Below are 20,955 nucleotides of genomic sequence, written 5' to 3' on the forward strand. Positions count from 1 at the left end.
GGGTATTTAGTATCTGTAAACTGAAACAGGATGGGAAGATGTGTGCCTTCTGATTAGGTTTCACTCCAGGTTCTGGCTTCCACAATACTGACCAAAGTGCAAAAACACATGTACTAAGTGCATTATGTTCCCAGCTTTTATAGAATTTCCTTCTTGGGTAAGACTAGACATAAACATTGTGGCTATTCAAAGACCGGACTAAAAAAAGAAACTAAAATGAGTTCTGATATACATATTCTTTATTTAACTCGGCATGCTTCTTCATGTTCCAGCATTGGACCTCTCACTTAGTCGCCTGTATGTGGAGCACATTGGTTCCTGATGAAATGTTGTACAGGCATCGGGTACACGGATCGCTGGTGTTGGTTTGCTTGCACACAGACCGCCAAAGTGACTTCATAAGAACTTCTGTAGGAGGATTAACTAAACTTGGCTTTAGAGAAATCCATTTCTGGATGCTGGTCCATGAACCTTAAGGGAGACAAGAAAATCATGAACTGTAGTGGGTGGTAAATGTCGTAACTAGAATATTCTTATCTGAGTAAGTCTCTTCCAGCTGCCAACATTGATAACACTCCATAAATTAATCTCACAACCACAATTAGATTTTTTTTAAATAGTTCCATTCATGTAGCAATTTTGAGGGGCAAGTTTTTTTTCTTCTTTAAAATAGCACTTTTAGGGGTTCACTTATTCCTTTTCTTTCAATATGTGTTCTAGATAATTTATTCTATTAGAGTATATCAAGGTAAGAAACTGTCCTTGGCATAGGGAGACTCAAACAGGCAAATACTTGTTTAACCTTTTGGAGCACCTAATACACATTAAACTGCTCAGCCAAGTCTTATGGACAGGTGATAGTCGACATAGTTAAGGATCCTTTTGTTTTCTCAGATATGCTACCACCACAGATGTCTATCAGCAGCGCTCTTAAACACTGGCACACTCAGAGTGAGCACTCCAGGGTATGGGATAGACAATAGATTAAGACTGGCCAGCAGCTAAGGTGTATGGGAAGGGAGAAGGCTTTAAAGACCGAGCCTCAGGCCACATTCAGTCTTTGTTCCGATCCTGGTTTTGGCTTACAATAAGAGGAAAAGTATAATAGAAACAGGTCACCACTTCTGGTTTTGGATTACACATACTAATGTAAAATACTGAATGTGGCCTAGAAGGACCTCAATGACTGGCTGTTTTCCTGACTTGGCAGTATGATGTTTCATTTTATTCCGGGAAAAACAAATTGTATTTTGTGGCGGGGTCATGTTTAGTTCACCATATTTTTGGGTCTAGACACTTATTAGGCAATATTTTTTTTTCCTTATTATACAAGATGGATTCCTAGGATTGGGAAGGATGTTATGTTAACATACTCCTCAATCCCAGAAAACTGCTCTCTCCTCCTGCCCCACGCTGATCAGTCTAAGGGCAGGAGCATAAGCTACCAAGACCAGCAGATCTCTAAAGTTGCACAGATGTTTCAGGTCCTAGCTAGTGGAACTTTTCAGGTCATGTGATTAGCTACATCAAAATAAATTACCACATTCTAACTAAACTAATCAGTGTGCATGTACTGTAGTGCCGTAAAGCTATATAGAGGTATAATACACATGCTGCAATGAAACACTAAACACATCTGTTAGCTCAAAATTCTACCCTACTGCATTAAAGGTAATCTTCAGTAGGCACAACCCCCCCCATCCCTAAGCCATAATATGGGCATGTAGCAAAGAACAATAAGACCGGCAACTTAATGTCTTATTCAAGAATTTTCTGATGCAAATGAGCTGTTCAGGGCTACGGGGAGGACACTGATCTGCATGAGAATCTGCCTCCAGAGCTTACTTTACCCCCCAAAGGGTGGTGTGCATGTTATTAACCAGGCCAATTTTTACAATTCTGACCCCTGTACCTTTGAGGTTATAACTCTGGAATGCTTCAATGGATCCCGGTGATTCTGACAATGTTTTCTCGTGACATATTGTACCCAAAAGTGACACCATTCTAAAAACTGCACCCCTCAAGGTGTGCAAAACCACATTCAAGAAGTTTATTTACCCTTCGGTGCTTCACAGGAATTTGTGAAATGTTTAATACAAAAAAAAAAATAAATTACTTCAGATCTACGGTAATTTTTTTTATTTCCCCAAGGTTAACAGGAAAAATTAGACCCCAAAAGTTATTGTGCAATTTGTCCTGAGTACGCCGATACCCCATATGTTGGGGTACACCTCTGTTTGGGCGCACAGGAGAGCTCGGAAGGGAAGGAGCACTGTTTTACTCTTTCAACACAAAATTCGCTGGAATTGAAATCTGATGCCATGTCACACTTGGAGAGCCCCTGATGTGCCTAAACAGTGAAAAAAGCCCACAAGTGACCCCATTATGGAAACTACACCCCCCAAGGAACTTATCAAGATGTATGGTGAGAACTTTCACTAAAGTTTATAATGCCCTGGCATGAAAATAAAAAAATCATTTTTTCTACAGACATGATCTTTTAGTCACCAATTTTTTATTTTCCCAAAGATAACAGGAGAAATTGGACCCCAAAAGTTCAGAAGGGAAGGAGCGCCATTTGACTTTTTCAACACAGAATTAGCTGAAATTGAGATCAGACACCATATCGCGTTTGGAGAGCCCCTGATGTGCCTAAAGAGTGGAAGCCCCCCCAATTCTAACTCCAACCCTAACCCCAAAAAAACCCCTAACCCTTGTTCCAACCGTAATCCTAACTTTAGCCCTAACCCTAATGGGAAAATGGAAATAAATACATTTTTTTATTTTTCCCTAAGGGGGTGATAAAGGGGTTTGATATACTACCGGTATTTAATATCGGGTTTTTATGTTTGGCAGCTGTCACACACTAAAAGACGCTCTTTATTGCAAAAAAAAAAAATAGTTTTTGCATCACCACATTTTGAGAGCTATAATTCTTCCATATTTTGGCCCACAGAGTCAGGTGAGGTCTTGTTTTTTTGCAGGATGAGTTGACATTTTTAATCGGTACCATTTTTTTCGGGCACATGACATTTTTTTTTTAAATCAGATATTTTTAATTAAACCATAAATATTGCACATAAACAATAAAAGGAATACTTTGTTATCAGCAATATACCAGTGTACAATACTTGTTTTTTAAAAAAAGGAAAACATATTTAGTCCCAAACCAAACTCCCACCCCCCTTCCCCCCCCTCTAGAGACCTGTCAAGAGTCGACCCGGGCACATGACATTTATTTGATCACTTCTTATTCCGATTTTTGTGAGGGAGAACAAAGAATAAGAAACTCAAATTATTTTTTTTTTTTGGGGGGGGGGGAAGGGCATTTAAACCGTTCTGCGTATGATAAAGCAGTTTTATTCTTCGGGTCAGTACGATTACAGCGATACCTCATTTATATCATTTTATTCATGTTTTGGCACTTTCATACAATAAAACCTTTTATATAAAAAAATAATTATTTGTGCATCGCTTTATTCTGACAGCTATAACTTTTTAGTTTTCCAGTGATGGAGCTGTATGGCAGCTCGTTTTTTGAGGGACAAGATGACGTTTTCAGCGGTACCACTTTTATTTATCAGTCTTTTTGAAGTGTTATTCCACTTTTTGGTCAGCGGTATGATAAAGCATTGTTTTTTGCTTTTTTTAATGGTGTTCACTAAAGGGGTTAACTAGTGGGACAGTTTTATAGGGCAGGTCGTTACAGACACGGGGATACCCAAGGTGTATAGTTTTTTTCACTCAAATATTTGATAGAATATTTTTTATGATATTTTTAAAATGTTTAAAAAATGTCTTAACCCCTTCATGACCCAGCCTATTTTGACCTTAATGACCTGGCCATTTTTTGCAATTCTGACCAGTGTCCCTTTATGAGGTAATAACTGAAGAACGCTTCAACGGATCCTAGCGGTTCTGAGATTGTTTTTTCGTGACATATTGGGCTTCATGTTAGGCTGCGCTCACACTAGCAGTATTTGGTCAGTATTTTACATAAGTATTTGTAGCCAAAACCAGGAGTGGAACAAATAGAGGAAAAGTATAATAGAAACATCTGCACCACTTCTGCATTTATCACCCACTCCTGGTTTTGACTTACACATACTGATGTAAAATACTGACCAAATACTGCTAGTGTGACGGCAGCCTTAGTGGTAAATTTAGGTCCATAATTTTTGTGTTTATTTGTGAAAAAAATTGAAATTTGGCTAAATTTTTGAAAAATTTCACAATTTTCAAATTTAGAATTTTTATTCTGTTAAACCAGAGAGTTATGAGACACAAAATGGTTAATAAATAACATTAGCCACATGTCTACATCAGCACAATTTTGGAAACACAATTTTTTTTGCTAGGAAGTTATAAGGGTATGTGCACGTCAGGATTTCTGGCAGCAATTTTCCTGACAAAACCCGGACATCTCTGCCAGAAATCCGCATGCGTTTTTACCGTGATTTTAGCGCGTTTTTGGTGCGTTTTTTCCCAAATGCATAGAAAAACTCAGAAAATCCGCAAAATTAATGAACATGCTGTTTTTTTTTTTTTTTTACCGCGATGCTTTTTTTGCGGAAAAAAACGCATCATGTGCACAAAACATGCAGAATGCATTCTAAATGATAGGATGCATAATGTATGCAATTTCTCATTTTTAGAACAAAATTTACAAAACCATTTTTTTTTTAGGGACCACCTCACATTTGAAGTCAGTTTGAGGGGTCTATATGGCTGAAAATACCCAAAAGTGACACCATTCTAACAACTGCACCCCTTAAGGTGCTCAAAACCACATTCAAGAAGTTTATTAACCCTTCAGGTGCTTCACAGCAGCAGAAGCAACATGGAAGGAAAAAATGAACATTTAAATTTTTAGTCACAAAAATGATCTTTCAGCAACAATTTTTTTATTTTCACATGGGTAAAGGGAGAAACCGGACCCCAAAAGCTATTGTACAATTTGTCCTGAGTATGCCAATACCCCATGTGTGGGGGGAACCACTGTTTGGGCACACGACAGGGCTTGGAAGGGAGGGAGCGCCATTTGACTTTTTGAATGAAAAATTGGCTGCACTCTTTAGCGGACACCATGTCGTGTTTGGAGAGCCCCCGTGTGCCTAAACATTGGAGCTCCCCCACAAGTGACCCCATTTTGGAAACTAGACCCCCAAGGAGCTTATCTAGATGCATAGTGAGCACTTTGAACCCCCCATGTGCTTCACAAATTAATCCGTAGAAATGAAAAAGTACATTTTTTTTCCACAAAAAATTTGTTTTAGCCTCAATTTTTTCATTTTCACATGGGCAACAGGATAAAATGGATCCTAAAATGTGTTGGGCAATTTCTCCTGAGTACACCAATACCTCACATGTGGGGGTAAACCACTGTTTGGGCACACGGCAGGGCTCGGAAGGGAAGGAGCGCCATTTGACTTTTGAATGAAAAATTTGCTCCAATAGTTAGCGGACACATCGCGTTTGGAGAGCCCCTGTGTGCCTAAACATTGGAGCTGCCCCACAAATGACCCCATTTTGGAAACTAGACCTCCCAAGGAACTAATCTAAATGTGCAGTGAGCACTTTAACCCCTTAATGACAGCCAATACATCTTTTAACTGACCTGAGATAAGAGAATAGCATCCCGATACAGGTGACAATCCAGCAGCTGACAGCTGTCCACTATAGCTGACAACTTGCTACATCAGCCACGATCAGTGTTTGCACCGTCCAACTCTGTTTAACCCCTTAGATGCTGCTGTCAATAGTGACTACATCATTATAAATGGTTAACAGAGTGTGGGGGCTTCCTATTTAACCAAATTGGTGCCCTGAGATCTTGATTTTGTGGTCCTGATGTTTGCCGTGGCAATTCATGACCAAATTGCGGCCTTAGAATCAGATTGCTGTAGTAATCTGCTCAGAAGTTAGAGACATTTAGGTGGTAAAAATACACATTTTCATTCCTATCATGCCACTTTGCATTAATTCCTGTAAAGCACCTGAAGAGTTAATAAACTACCTGACAGCAGTTTTCAATATGTCAGGGGGTGCTGTTTTTAAAATAGTATCACGCTTGGGCTTTTCCCAATATATGAAACCCCTAACGTCACTTCAAACATGGATAAGTCCCTAAAAAAATAAATTTTGTAAATTTCCTTGAAAGAATAAAAAATTGCTGCTACATTTTTAATCCTCCTCAAATGCTAACAAAATAAAATAACGTTTTTACAAATGGTGCTGATGTAAAGCAGACATGAGGGAAATGTGCTGATGTAAAGCAGACATGAGGGAAATGTTATTTATTAATGGTTTGCTGTGGTATGGCCATCTAGATTAAAGGGATAATCATTCAAATTTTGAAAATTGCTAATTTTTTAAAATTTCTCAAATTTTTGATATTTTTTATAAATAAACACAAAACATATTGACCTAAATTTACAATTATCATAAAGTGTCACGAAAAAACAATCTCAAAATCACTGGGATTTGTTGAAGCGTTGCAGAGTTATTATAAAATGACAATGGTCAGATTTAAAAAATTTGACTCCGTCACTAAGGGGTTAAACCCCCAAGTGCTTCACAGAAGTTTATAAAGCAGAGCCGTGAAAATAAAAAAAAATCATTTTACTAAAAAATTATTTTTTAGCAAGCATTTTTTTAATTTTCACAAGGGTAACAGGAGAAATTGGACCCCAATAGTTGTTTCGCAGTTTGTCCTGAGTATGCTGGTACCCCATAGGTGGGGGCAAACCACTGTTTGGGCGCACGTCGGGGCTGAGAAGGGAAGTAGTGACGTTTTGAAATGCAGACTTTGATGGAATGGTCTGCAGGCATCACATTGCGTTTGCAGAGTCCCTGATGTGCCTAAACAGTAGAAACCCCCCACAAGTGACCCCATTTTGGAAACTAGACCCCCCAAGGAACTTATCTAGATGTGTGATGAGCACTTTGAACTCCCAAGTGCTTCACAGAATTTTATAACGCAGAGCCGTGAAAATAAAAAATAATTTTTTTCCCCACAAAAATAATTTTTTAGCCCCCATTTTTTAATTTCTTAAGGGTAAACAGGAGAAATTAGGCCCCCAAAGTTGTTGTGCAATTTTTATGCCCCATATGTTTAGGTAAACCACTGTTTGTGTGCACATCGGGGCTCAGAAGGGAGGGAGCACCATTTGGACTTTTTGAACGCAAGATTGGCTGGAATCAATGGTGGCGCCAAGTCACATTTGGAGACCCCTGATGTGCCTAAACAGTGGAAACCCCTCAATTCTACCTCCAACCCTAAAGGTACTGTCACACTAGACGATATCGCTAGCGATCCGTGACGTTGCAGCGTCCTGGCTAGCGATATCGTCCAGTGTGACAGTCAGCAGCGATCAGGCCCCTACTGTGATGTCGCTGGTCGGGGAAGAAAGTCCAGAACTTTGTTTCGTCGCTGGATCTCCCGCTGACATCGCTGAATCGGCGTGTGTGACGCCGATTCAGCGATGTCTTCGCTGGTAACCAGGGTAAACATCGGGTTACTAAGCGCAGGGCCGCGCTTAGTAACCCGATGTTTACCCTGGTTACCATCGTTAAAGTAAAAAAAACAACCACTACATACTTACCTACCGCTGTCTGTCCCCGGCGCTCAGCTTCTCTGCACTCCTCCTGTACTGGCTGTAAGCACAGCGGCCGGAAAGCAGAGCGGCGACGTCACCGCTGTGCTTTCCGGCTGCCCGGCGCTCACAGCCAGAACAGAGAAGCACAGCGCCGGGGACAGACAGCGGTAGGTAAGTATGTAGTGGTTGTTTTTGTTACTTTAACGATGGTAACCAGGGTAAACATCGGGTTACTAAGCGCGGCCCTGCGCTTAGTAACCCGATGTTTACCCTGGTTACCGGCATCGTTGGTCGCTGGAGAGCTGTCTGTGTGACAGCTCTCCAGCGACGCTGCAGTGATCCGGATCGTTGTCGGTATCGCTGCAGCGTCGCTTAGTGTGACGGTACCTTAACACACCCCTAACCCCAACACACCCCTAACCCCAACCCTAACCCCAACACACCTCTAACCCTAATCATAACCCTAATCACAAGCCTAACCCTAATCTTAACCCTATTTCCAACCCTAAGGCTATGTGCCCACGTTGCGGATTTGTGTGAGAGTTTTTCCGCACCGTTTTTGAAAAATCTGCAGGTAAAAGGCACTGCGTTTGATTTCCAATGTTTTTTTGTGCGGATTTCACCTGCGGATTCCTATTGAGGAACATGTGTAAAACGGTGCGGAATCCGCACAAAGAATTGACATGTTGCGGAAAATACAAAGCAGCGTTCCCGTGCGGTATTTCCCACACCATGGGCACAGCGGATCTGGTTTTCCATAGGTTTACATGGTACTGTAAACGTGATGGAAAACTGCTAATCCGCACGCCAAATCCGCACCGCGTGCACATAGCCTAATTTTAACCCTAATTGCAACCCTAACCCTAGTTCTAACCCTAACCCTAGTTGAAAAATAAAAGTAAATATATTTTCTTTATTTTATTATTGTCCATACCTATGGGGGTGATAAAGGGGCCCTATTTATTTTTTTTAATTTTGATCACCGACAGGTTTTATCACAGTGATCAAAATGTACCTGGAATGAATCTGCCGGCCGGCAGATTCGGCGTGCGCACTGTGCATGCTCCCGCCATTTTGGAAGATGGCCGCGCCCATGGAGAAGATAGACGGACACCGGAGGTCGGTAAGTATGTGGGGGTGGGATCGCAGCATGGGGGGAGCAGAGCACAGGCAGGACAGAACGGAGGGGAGGAGATCGGAGGCAGGGGCAAATCGTGGGCTCCAGCCATGGACGATGATATTGCAGCATCGGCCATGGCTGGATTGTAATATTTCACCAATTTTCATGGTGAAATATTACGATTGCTCTGATTGAAAGTGAAACAGTCACTTTCAACAGCCAATCAGAGCGATCGAAGCAACGCCCCCTGGGCTGAACTACCACTCCCCCTGTCCCTGCAGGTCTGGTGAAATTACAGTTAACCCTTTCACCCGATCTGCAGGAACGCGATCATTCTGTGACACAGCATATGCGTCACAGGTCGGATTGGCACCGACTTTCATAAAGGGTTAATTCATTCTTAGTTTTACACTGTGTCCCACTATGGGACACTCATTTTTTGCAGGCTGATCACTTCTGGAGCATACAGATCTGCATGCTATAGAAGCTGTCAGCGCTGCAGCTTCTGTGCACTAACCTTAGAGACTTCCTGACATGCACTGCGCAGCATGACAGGAAGTCTCTCAGCTCTGGAGACCTGGATGTCGTCACGACGACATCGAGTTTCCATGGCAGCAATTGGGACCCTGCGGCGTGCCGAGGGGTCTCCGATCCAAAGGCAGAGGGGCTATCAGCTCCTGTGCCGGCTCAGGAACGCTGCGATAATGTTTGATCGCAGTGTTCCGGGGTTTTAAGTGAGGGGAGCGGTACGTAACTGCTCCTGGCACTTAGTGCAGGGTGTCAGGACTCAGAAGAGGCAATTTGCATATTATATTCCCAGAGGAGCATTGCACGGTGAATAAGCCTCCTTACCTTGACAAGCCAGAGATGGTATATCACTCTCCATAAGGAGAAACGTTACCCCTTAGACCCCAGTCCAGAGCCTCTCACCTAGCCAAATCAGTTCTCATGCTTCGCACTGACGAGGGCAGACAGCCCGAAACACCGTGTCTGCGAATTGAGATACTGATTTGGCTTTTATCCTAAGTCATATTGCACGACTCGTTAAAGGGTTGATTGTGACTTGTAGGATCGCTACTTCCAACAGGTGGCGCTATAGAGTTTAAGTCCTCTTTTCCTCAGAAGAGGCAATTTGCATATTATATTTTTATCTTTGACATTTACCAGTAGCTGCTGCATTTTCCACCCTAGGCTTATACTCGAGTCATTAAGTTTTCACAGTTTTTTGTGGCAAAATTAGGTACCTCGGCTTATACTAGTGTATATAAGGTACTTTTGTCAGATTCAAGTTATTTCTGTGACCATTGTGGGTTTTTCTGTCATTAAACGAGGGGTACCAACAATTTTTAATACATGTCTCATACTGGTAACTCCCCTTTTATTTAAAACAAGTTCTGGAGACAGTCTCATGCATAGCCACAGCCTGACCATAGCCCTGAACAACTCATTTGCATATCATGAAAACATGGATTTCTCTAGAAGACATCACAGATAGATATTTTATTCAGCTTTCTATGACCTACATACCGATATAGACAGCTAAGAAGGGATGATACGGACATTCCCTGTGATAGCAGTGTTCTGGCCTACACTGCCCCTGGCTGTTTTAATACAGTATTCATTAGCAATCGTGGCATTTTAGAGGATTGTGAGGGGGGCGATCCTCTCTCAACTGATCGGCACCCCACAACATAATTGCGGGAAGTTGATCATAGTCATGGCAGTCAGAAGTCAAACCATGACCTCTGCTGGCTACGGTGGCCTGATAGACGACACCATATGCATGGTTTAAAAAACGCTCTGCCGGAGCTTATGCATTGCAATGTGTTTGTCTTGCAATACATTAAAGCAGTAATTAGAGAAATAAAAGTTGAAGTCTGAGTGACTAAGCAAAACCGTATACGCTTTATAAAAATGAAATGTCAAAATATACCATAAAGTAGCAAAAACTTTTTTTTTATCATACAGTCTAACACATAGAATAAACCACTTAAGTTGCATGCAAATAAAAATTGTATCCCTGAAAAATCATCTTGTCCTGCAGAAACAAGTCCCACTTCTACTCAGAGGAGAAAAATAAAAAAAGCTGCCAGAATAAGGCCATGCGAAAACTATATTTTTACTCTATAACATTGTCTGTATTTTAAAAGTGAACAACTTTATTGAAAAATAGATTAAAACAAATACAGTACGAGGAATCCATACAAGGTTAAAGACCAGATAAAAGGAAAAATGGGTATACATTTATTTGTGTCCCGTACCATTAGAACTGGTATCAGTCACCTTTGATAACTGCACCTATACACTGCTCAAAAAATAAAGGGAACACTAAAATCCCACATCCCAGATATCACTGAATGAAATATTCCAGTTGTAAATCTTTATTCATTACATAGTGGAATGTGTTGAAAACCGTAAAACCTAAAAATGATCAATGTAAATCACAACTAATATCCCATGGGAGGTCTGGAGTTGGAATGATGCTCAAAATTAAAGTGGAAAATCAAATTGCAGGCTGATCCAACTTCAGTGGAAATGCTTCAAGACAAGGAAATGATGCTCAGTAGTGTGTGGTCTCCAAGTGCCTGTATGACCTCCCTATAATGCCTGGGCATGCTCCTGATGAGGCCAACTCCTGGACAGTCTGTGGTGCAACATGACGTTGGTGGATGGAATGAGACATGATGTGCCAAATGTGTTCAATCGGATTCAGGTCAGGGGAACAGGCGGGCCAGTCCATAGCTTCAATGCCTTCATCTTGCAGGCACTGCTGACTCACGCCATCCACATGAGGTCTCGCATTGTCCTGCATTAGGAGAAACCTAGGGCCAACCGCACCAGCATATGGTCTCACAAGGGGTCTGAGCATCTCATATCGGTAACTAATGGCAGTCAGGCTACCTCTGGCGAGCACATGGAGGGTTGTGTGGCCCTCCAAAGAAATGCCACCCCACACCATTTCTGACCTACCGCCAAACCGGTGCTCAGTGTGAACCTGCTTTCATCTGTGAAGAGCAAAGGCGCCAATGGCGAATTTGCCAATCCTGGTGTTCTGTGGCAGATGCCAAGCGTCCTGCACGGTGTTAGGCCGTGAGCACAACCCCCATCTATGGACATCGGGCACTCAGACCATCCTCATGGAGTCTGTTTCTAACCGTTTGTGCAGACAAATGCACATTTGTTGCCTGCTGGAGGTCATTTTGCAGTGCTCTGGCACTTTTCCTCCTTGCACAAAGGCTGGGTTTCGGTCCTGCTGCTGTGTTGTTGCCCTTCTACGGCCCCCTCCACCTCTCCTGGTGTATTGGCCTGTCTTCTCCTCGTAGCACCCTCCAGCCTCTGTACACTACGCTGACAGACACAGCAAACCTTCTTGCCCCAGCTCGCATTGATGTGCCATCATGGATGAGCTGCACTACCTGAGCCACTTGTGTGGGTTGTAGAGTCTGTCTCATGCTACCACGAGTGTGAAAGCACAACCAAACATTCAAAAGTGACCAAAACATCAGCCAGAAAGCATTGGCACTGAGATGTGGTCTGTGGTCCCCACCTGCAGAACCACTCCTTTATTGAGTGTGTCTTGATAATTGCTAATAATTTCCATCTGTTGTCTATTCCATTTGCATAATAGCATGTGACAGATTGTCAACCAGTGTTGCTTCCTAAGTGGACAGTTTGATTTCACATAAGTTTGATTTAGGCCAGAGTCACACTGCCGTTGAATACAGATGAATGCTGTGCAAAAAAAAAAAAAAAAAATTCGCATAGCACTTGGACCAGTATTCATCTATGGGGCAGTTCACATCACCATATTTTTTCTCGCCCATTTTCAGTGTGTGAGTGAAATCGCAGCATGCTGCGAATGTCACCGACACTCAGCCGAGACTCTGCTCACTCGCACGCCTATGGGTGCGAGTGAGACAACGCACATCACTCGGATATCATCCGAGTGATGTTGCGTTATACGCTGACCCCGGCAATGGAGGAGATAGAGAAATTAGTTTCTCCACCTCCTCCGCAGCTGTGCTCTGATCCGCTCTGTGCGAGAGGCTCGGAGAAGAGACGCATGACACTCGGCTCCCGCTCGCAGCAGGGCAGGATCCGAGGGTCATTAGCATATGGCATCCGATGCCATACACTAGTGTGACTCAAGCCTTACTTGGAGTTATATTCTTTTGTTTAAGTGCTCACTTTATATATATCTCTCAAAAAAAAAAAAAAAAATTATATATATATATATACATACACACACACATACACACACACAGTCAGGGCCAAAAGTATTGACACCCCTGCAATTCTGTCAGATAATACTCATTTTCTTCCTGAAAATGATTGCAAACACTAATTATTTGGTATTATCTTCATTTAATTTGTCTTAAATGAAAAAAAAGCACAAAAAGAATTGTCCTAAAGCCAAATTGGATATAATTCCACACCAAACATAAAAAGGGGGTGGACAAAAGTATTGGCACTGTTCGAAAAATCATGTGATGCTTCTCTAATTTGTGTAATTAACAGCACCTGTAACTTACCCGTGGCACCTAACAGGTGTTGGCAATAACTAAATCACACTTGCAGCCAGTTGACATGGATTAAAGTTGACTCAACCTCTGTCTTGTGTCCTTGTGTGTACCACATTGAGCATGGCGAAAGGAAAGAAGACCAAAGCACTGTCTGAGGACTTGAGAAACCAAATTGTGAGGAAGCATGAGCAATCTCAAGGCTACAAGTCCATCTCCAAAGACCTGAATGTTCCTGTGTCTACCATGCGCAGTGTCATCAAGAAGTTTTAAGCCCATGGCACTGTGGCTAACCTCCCTAGATGTGGACGGAAAAGAAAAATTGACAAGAGATTTCAACGCAAGATTGTGCGGATGTTGGATAAATAACCTCGACTAACATCCAAACAAGTTCAAGCTGCCCTGCAGTCCGAGGGTACAACAGTGTCAACCCGTACTATCAGTCGGCGTCTGAATGAAAAGGGACTGTATGATAGGAGACCCAGGAAGACCCCACTTTTTACCCCGAGACATAAAAAAACCAGGCTGGAGTTTGCCAAAACTTACCTGAAATAGCCTAAAACATTTTGGAAGAATGTTCTCTGGTCAGATGAGACAAAAGTAGAGCTTTTTGGGCAAAGGCATCAACATAGAGTTTACAGGAGAAAAAAAGAGGCATTCAAAGGAAAGAACACGGTCCCTACAGTCAAACATGGCGGAGGTACCCTGATGTTTTGGGGTTGCTTTGCTGCCTCTGGTACTGGACTGCTTGACCGTGTGCATGGCATTATGAAGTCTGAAGACTACCAACAAATTTTGCAGCATAATGTAGGGTCCAGTGTGAGAAAGCTGGGTCTCCCTCAGAGGTCATGGGTCTTCCAGCAGGACAGTGACCCAAAACACACTTCAAAAAGCACTAGAAAATGGTTTGAGAGAAAGCACTGGAGACTTCTAAGGTGGCCAGCAATGAGTCCCGACCTGAATCCCATAGAAGACCTGTGGAGAGATCTAAAAATAGCAGTTTGGAGAAGGCACCCTTCAAATATCAGGGACCTGAAGAAGTTTGGTCGCTGTTATTTTGGCTAAAGGTTGTGCAACCAAATATTAGGCTGAGGGTGCCAATACTTTTGTCTGGCCCATTTTTGGAGTTTTGTGTGAAATGATCAATGTTTTGCTCTTTGCTTCATTCTCTTGTGTTTTTTCACTTAAGACAAATGAAGTGAAGATAATAATATCAAAGAATTTGCGTTTGCAATCATTTTCAGGAAGAAACTGAGTATTATCTGACAGAATTGCAGGGGTGTCAATACTTTTGGCCATGACTGAAAATTATATATATATATATATATATATATATATATATACATACATACATACATACACACATACAGCAGCGCATGTACATGACTCTAGGCCATGTGAAAACACAGGCAAATATTCAATATGAATTATACTTCTCAAATATTTTTCCATAAAAAAAATTTCAAAAAATATTTTTTCATAAAACTTACAGTTATAGATGAAATGAAGATTCTTAGCGCATAAATTGGCCAATTCATGTGTGCCCATCAACCTCTATTTGATGTATGGATGCGGCTGCATCCCCACTGATCATGGACTTCTCCCATTGACCTTGCAGGTGGTGGTAATCTACTCTACCTGCCCATAAATTGAAGGTTTAGCCCAGAGTGACATGTTTTGTCCAGAGTTGTAGAATGGTGGCCCAAAAGTGGCATGTATGGTAGTGTAGGACCCATCAGAAGGAGATCACCTTGCCGTGGTTGATGGGCACACATGAATTGGCCAATTTATGCGCCAAGAATCTTCATTTCATCCATAACTGTAAGTTTTATGAAAAAAATTTTTTATGGAAAAATATTTTTGAGAAGTATAATTCATATTGAATATTTGTCTGTGTTTTCACATGGCCTAGATTCATGTACATGTGCTGCTGTGTTATATATCTATATATATACTAGATGGTGGCCCGATTCTAACGCATCGGGTATTCTAGAATATGCATGTCCACATAGTATATTGCCCAGCGACGTAGTATATTGCCCAGCGACGTAGTATATTGCCCAGCCACGTAGTATATTGCCCAGCCACGTAGTATATTGCCCAGCCACGTAGTATATTGCCCAGCCACGTAGTATATTGCCCAGCCACATAGTATATAGCAGACCTGAGCAAGATGCGGCCCGCAGGCCGCATCCGGCCCGCCTGATGATTTTAAGCGGCCCGCCAGCTAGCTGTCACTTCTGACAGCCGCCCTCGGCACCACTCCGTGACCTCATGGCAGGTCCTTCTCCCATACCATCTTTGCCACCGGAACCTGCAACGGAAGATGGCGGCCGGCACGAGCGACTACGGAGGGTGAGTATAGCAGGTTTTTTTTTTACTATTATTTTTAACATTACATTTTTTACTATTGACGCTGCATAGGCAGCGTCAATAGTAAAAAGTTGGGGACACACAGGGTTAATAGCAGCGGTAACGGAGTGCGTTACCCGCGGCATAACTCGGTCCGTTACCGCCGGCATTAACCCTGTGTTAGCGGTGACCGGAGTATGGCGACAGGCACTGACTGCGGGGAGTAAGGAGCGGCCATTTTCTTCCGGACTGTGCAGTCGCTGATTGGTCTTGCCAGCTGCCTGTCATGGCTGCCGCGACCAATCAGCGACGGCCACAGTCCGATTAGTCCCTCCCTACTCCCCTGCAGTCAGTGCCCGGCGCCCGCTCCATACTCCCCGCAGTCACCGCTCACACAGGGTTAATGCCAGCGGTAACGGACAGCGTTATGCCACGGGTAACTCACCCAGTTACCGCCGCTATTAACCCTGTGTGACTAAGTTTTTACTATTGATGCTGCCTATGCATCGTCAATAGTAAAAGGATCTAATGTTAAAAATAATTAAAAAAAAATAAAAAATCATTATATACTCACCTTCCGCCGCCTTTCCCACTCCTCGCGACGCTCCGGTAACCACTCCATGCAAGCGGCAGGTTCCGGTGGCAAGGATGGTATGCGACAAGGACCTGCCATGACGTCACGGTCATGTGACCTCATCACAGGTACTGCGCACCTGCGCGAGAAGGACCTTCAATGACGTCATGGTCATGTGACCGCGACGTCATCACGGGTCCTGTGCTACCAACTCTGGGACCAGAAGCTGCCGAGTTCACCGCACACAGGCGACATGACTACAAGGGCTCCCTCGGAAGTTGAGTATATGTTTATTTTTTAACCTGTGACATACGTGGCTATGCAATATACTACCTGGCTCTGTGCTGTATACTACGTCGCTGTGCAATATACTACGTAACTGGGCAATATACTACGTGGCTGGGCAATATACTACGTGGACATGCATATTCTAGAACACCCGATGCGTTAGAATCGGGCCACCACCTAGTATACATATATACATACACACATTAAGTATAAGTTTTGTTAAGTATATAATTCCATATGTGTTAATTCATAGTTTTGATGCCTTCAGTGTGAATGTACAATTTTCATAGTCCTGAAAACACAGAAAAATCTTTAAATGAGGAGGTGTGTCCAAACTTTTGGTCTGTACTGTATATGTATGTATGTACCGTATATACTCGAGTATAAGCCGAGATTTTCAGCCCATTTTTTTGGGCTGAAAGTCCCCCTCTCTGCTTATACTCAAGTCATACCCGGGGGTCAGCAGGGGAGGGGGAGCGGGGGCTGTGTAATTATACTTACCTGCTCCCGGCGCGGTCCCTGCAGTTCCTGCTTCTTCCAGCGCAGCAGCTTCTTCCTGTACTGAGCAGTCACATGGTACCGCTCATTACAGTCATGAATATGCGACTCCACCTCCCATAGAGGTGGAGCCGCATATTCATTACTGTAATGATCGGTAACTGTGAGCGCTCAATACAGGAAGAAGATGCAGCAGGGACGGCGCCAGGAGCGGGTAAGTATACGGGGAGGGGAGCGCTGCGCGATATTTACCTGCGCCTCGATCCGGTGCGGCTCCGTCTCCAGCATCCTCTGGCTGTGACGCTCAGGTTAGAGGGCGCGGTGACGTAGTCAGTGCGCGCCCTCTGCTGAGCGTCAGTGCTGGAGACGGAGCCGCACGAGGAGCAGGTAAATATTGAAAGCGCCGACGTCCTGAGCGAAGAGAGGCAAGCATGATTTTTGTTTTTTTTATTGCAGCAGCAGCATTATATATGGCACAGCTTTATATGGAACATTTATGGGGCCATAATGAACGGTGCAGAGCATTATATATGGGGCACAGCTTTATATGGAGCATCTATGGGGCCATAATGAACGGTGCAGAGCATTATATATGGGGCACAGCTTTATATGGAGCATCTATGGGGCCATAATGAACGGTGCAGAGCATTATATATGGGGCACAGCTATGAGGCAAAACTATGGATTAACACATGTGGAATTATAGACTTAACAAAAAAGTGTGACAACTGAAATTATGTCTTATATTCTATGTTCTTCAAAGTAGCCACCTTTTGCTTTGATGACTGCTTTGCACACTCTTGGCATTCTCTTGATGAGCTTCAAGAGGTAGTCGCCGGGAAAGGTTTTCAATTCACAGGTGTGCCCTCTCAGGTTTAATAAGTGGGATTTCTTGCCTTATAAATGGGGTTGGGACAATAAGTTGTGTTGTGCACAAGTCTGGTGGATACACAGCTAATAGTCCTACTGAATAGACTGTTAAAATTTGTATTATGGCAAGAAAAAAGCAGCTAAGTAAAGAAAAACGAGTGGCCATCATTAATTTAAGAAATGAAGGTCAGTCAGTCCAAAAAATTGGGAAAACTTTGAAAGTGTCCCCAAGTGCAGTGGCAAAAACCATCAAGCGCTACAAAGAAACTGGCTCATATGAGGACCGCCCCAGGAAAGGAAGACCAAGAGTCACCTCTGCTTCTGAGGATAAGTTTATCCGAGTCACCAGCCTCGGAAATTGCAGGTTAACAGCAGCTCAGATTAGAGACAAGGTCAATGCCACACAGTTCTAGCAGCAGACACATCTCTACAACAACTGTTAAAAGGAGACTTTGTGCAGCAGGCCTTCATGGTAAAACAGCTGCTAGCAAACCACTGCTAAGGACAGGCAACAAGCAGAAGAGACTTGTTTGGGCTAAAGAACACAAGGAATGGACATTAGACCAGTGGAAATCTGTGCTTTGGTCTGAGGAGTCCAAATTTGAGATCTTTGGTCTTTGTGCGATGCAGAAAATGTGAACGGATGAACTTTACATGCCTGGTTACCACCGTGAAGCATGGAGGAAAAGGTTTGATGGTGTGGGGGTGCTTTGCTGGTGACACTGTTGGGGATTAATTCAAAATTGAAGGCATACTGAACCAGCATGGCTACCACAGCATCTTGCAGCAGCATGCTATTCCATCCGGTTTGCGTTTAGTTGGACAATCATTTATTTTTCAACAGGACAATGACCCCAAACACACCTCCAGGCTGTGTAAGGGCTATCTGACCAAGAAGGAGAGTGATGGGGTGAGACGTCAGATTACCTGGTCTCCACAGTCACCAGACCTCAGCCAATCGAGATGGTTTTTTTTTTATCAGATAAATTTTTATTGAACATAATAAATGTTATCTATTCATACAACAAAGTGCATTTGTGTTTTTCATTTTAACAAGAAAATATACCCCTTCTCCCCCCTCCCTCCTTCAGATAACCAACCCCAACTTTCCCCCCTCCTCCCCAAGAAGATCATTTTTATTACAGACAAATTGTATTATTAACATTATTTACCACAACCTCTTAATCATTCCCATTTAGCCATGGCTGCCATAGCTTTTGAAAAAACCCCATCCTATTCCTCTTGGTATAAATGCTTTTTTCGAGCTGGACAATATGATTCACCTGTGCGGTAAATTCTCGTCTGGTTGGAGGTTCCTCCCTAATCCAGTATCTCGCAATCACTTTCCTTGCAACGAAGAGCAATCTAGCTATTGCCATTTTGGCAGTTTCATCGGCCGACAACTCCTCCACATACCCAAGTATACAAACCACTGGATCCCTGGGAATCGCACATCCATAAAGCACTCCAATTTGGTTCAACACTGCTACCCAATATGAAAAGAGCCTGGGGCACACCCACAACATGTGGAGCATACCCGCCTCAGTCTGAGTGCACCTAGGGCACTCAGAATCCAATCTCACTCCGGCTTTGAACAACAAGTCAGGTGTCCTATAGGCCCTATTAACCACATACAATTGCGAGAGTCTCCCAGGCTCACTCATTGACAATTTAGGTATGTATTCCAGAATAGACCCCCATTTGTCATCGTCTATTTCCCCCAGTTCGGCCTCCCATTTTCCTCTAGCTTTAATCGGGTAATCCTCCAAGAATGTGTGTAGTAAATCCCCATATACTTCCGATATAGCCCCCTTTGTTCCATTGTTATTTAGAATACAGTCTAACATGAGATCTTTCTGAACCACTATGGGCCCCCTCTTCCTCTGTGCCTGAAAAGCGTGCTGAACTCTCCTATATTGATACCATTTTAATCCCGGAAACTGAAATTCCTGCCGAAGCGCATCATAAGATCTAAGACTCCCACTGTGAATCAATTGTCCTAATAGCCTAATACCCTTTTCTCTCCATTCTCCCATTCCTTCCATATGGTTAAATTCTTGAAGAGATGAGTTATCCCAGATAGGTGAAAATTCCGTGAAGCCCCCAATTCCCCTAATACGCTTCAGCATCTGCCATACTCTATGAATTAAATTCATGGTGGGAAAGCCATTCCCCAATTTCCTAAATAGTCCTGATTCCAGACCCAAACTCAAGGGCCATACCCCGCTAATATGCACCAGACTACTGTGACCCATTTCTTCCACTAACCCTTTCCCCCATCCCCTAAGATGTTGGCTCTGTGCAGCCAGAAAGTATAACCATGGGTTGGGTAACGCAAGCCCCCCCTCATCTTTGGGTCTCTGCAAAGTCTCCTGCCTAATCCTCGGGCTCTTCTTTCCCCACACCAACTCTCCAAATATCGATTTCAGCTTACGGAATGTTCTCATCGGGATCCATACCGGAGAATTATGTAGGACATACAGGATCTGAGGCATCACCACCATCTTAAGGAGATTTACTCTTCCTACCACTGACAAATTTAGCTTACTCCAAGCTGAGATCTTAGTGCGTATCTTAGTTACTAAAGGCTCGAGATTAAGTTCCTCAAATCTAGTTAAGGGAAGAGCTACCTGCATCCCCAAATATTTAAACTGAGTGACCACCCTTAATTTTGTATCTTCTTCCACCTCCCTTGTACAATCCACTTCTCTATCTATCTGCATAACGCTCGATTTGTCCCAATTAATAACTAGCCCTGAAATTTGCCCAAATCTCTCGATTAATGCTATTACATTTCTTAGTGGTTCCCCAGAGCTCTCAAGGAAAAGCAGTATGTCATCTGCATATAAGGCGATTTTTTCCTCCATCTTCCCATATAAAAACCCTTTCACCATTTGAGACCGTCTGATAGTCGCTGCCAGCGGTTCCACCGCCAAAGCAAACAGCAGCGGGGACAACGGGCACCCCTGCCTTGTACCTCTAAAAAGCTGAAAGCTGTCTGACATCATATTGTTCACCCTGATTTTGGCCACCGGAGAGGAGTATAGGAGTCTCACCCATGACACAAAGACTGGCCCAAACCCACAACGACTCAGCACCGACCACAGGTATTGCCATTCTATACTATCAAAGGCC

General features: G+C 43.2%; 1 protein-coding gene across 2 annotated transcripts in view; it reads right to left on the reverse strand.

The window, feature by feature from the left end:
- Positions 1 to 217: 217 nt before the first annotated feature.
- NUDC (nuclear distribution C, dynein complex regulator) overlaps positions 218 to 20,955 on the reverse strand; it is a 90,896-nt gene continuing 70,158 nt past the window's right edge. For both annotated transcript variants that reach the window (XM_069756743.1, XM_069756744.1), the window contains one exon: positions 218 to 471. In XM_069756743.1, the coding sequence (XP_069612844.1) occupies positions 420 to 471 (52 nt within the window). In that variant the 3' untranslated portion in view covers positions 218 to 419. The remainder of the gene's footprint in view (positions 472 to 20,955) is intronic.

This window comes from Ranitomeya imitator, chromosome 3 (genome assembly GCF_032444005.1).
Source record: "Ranitomeya imitator isolate aRanImi1 chromosome 3, aRanImi1.pri, whole genome shotgun sequence".
NCBI lineage: Eukaryota > Metazoa > Chordata > Amphibia > Anura > Dendrobatidae > Ranitomeya > Ranitomeya imitator.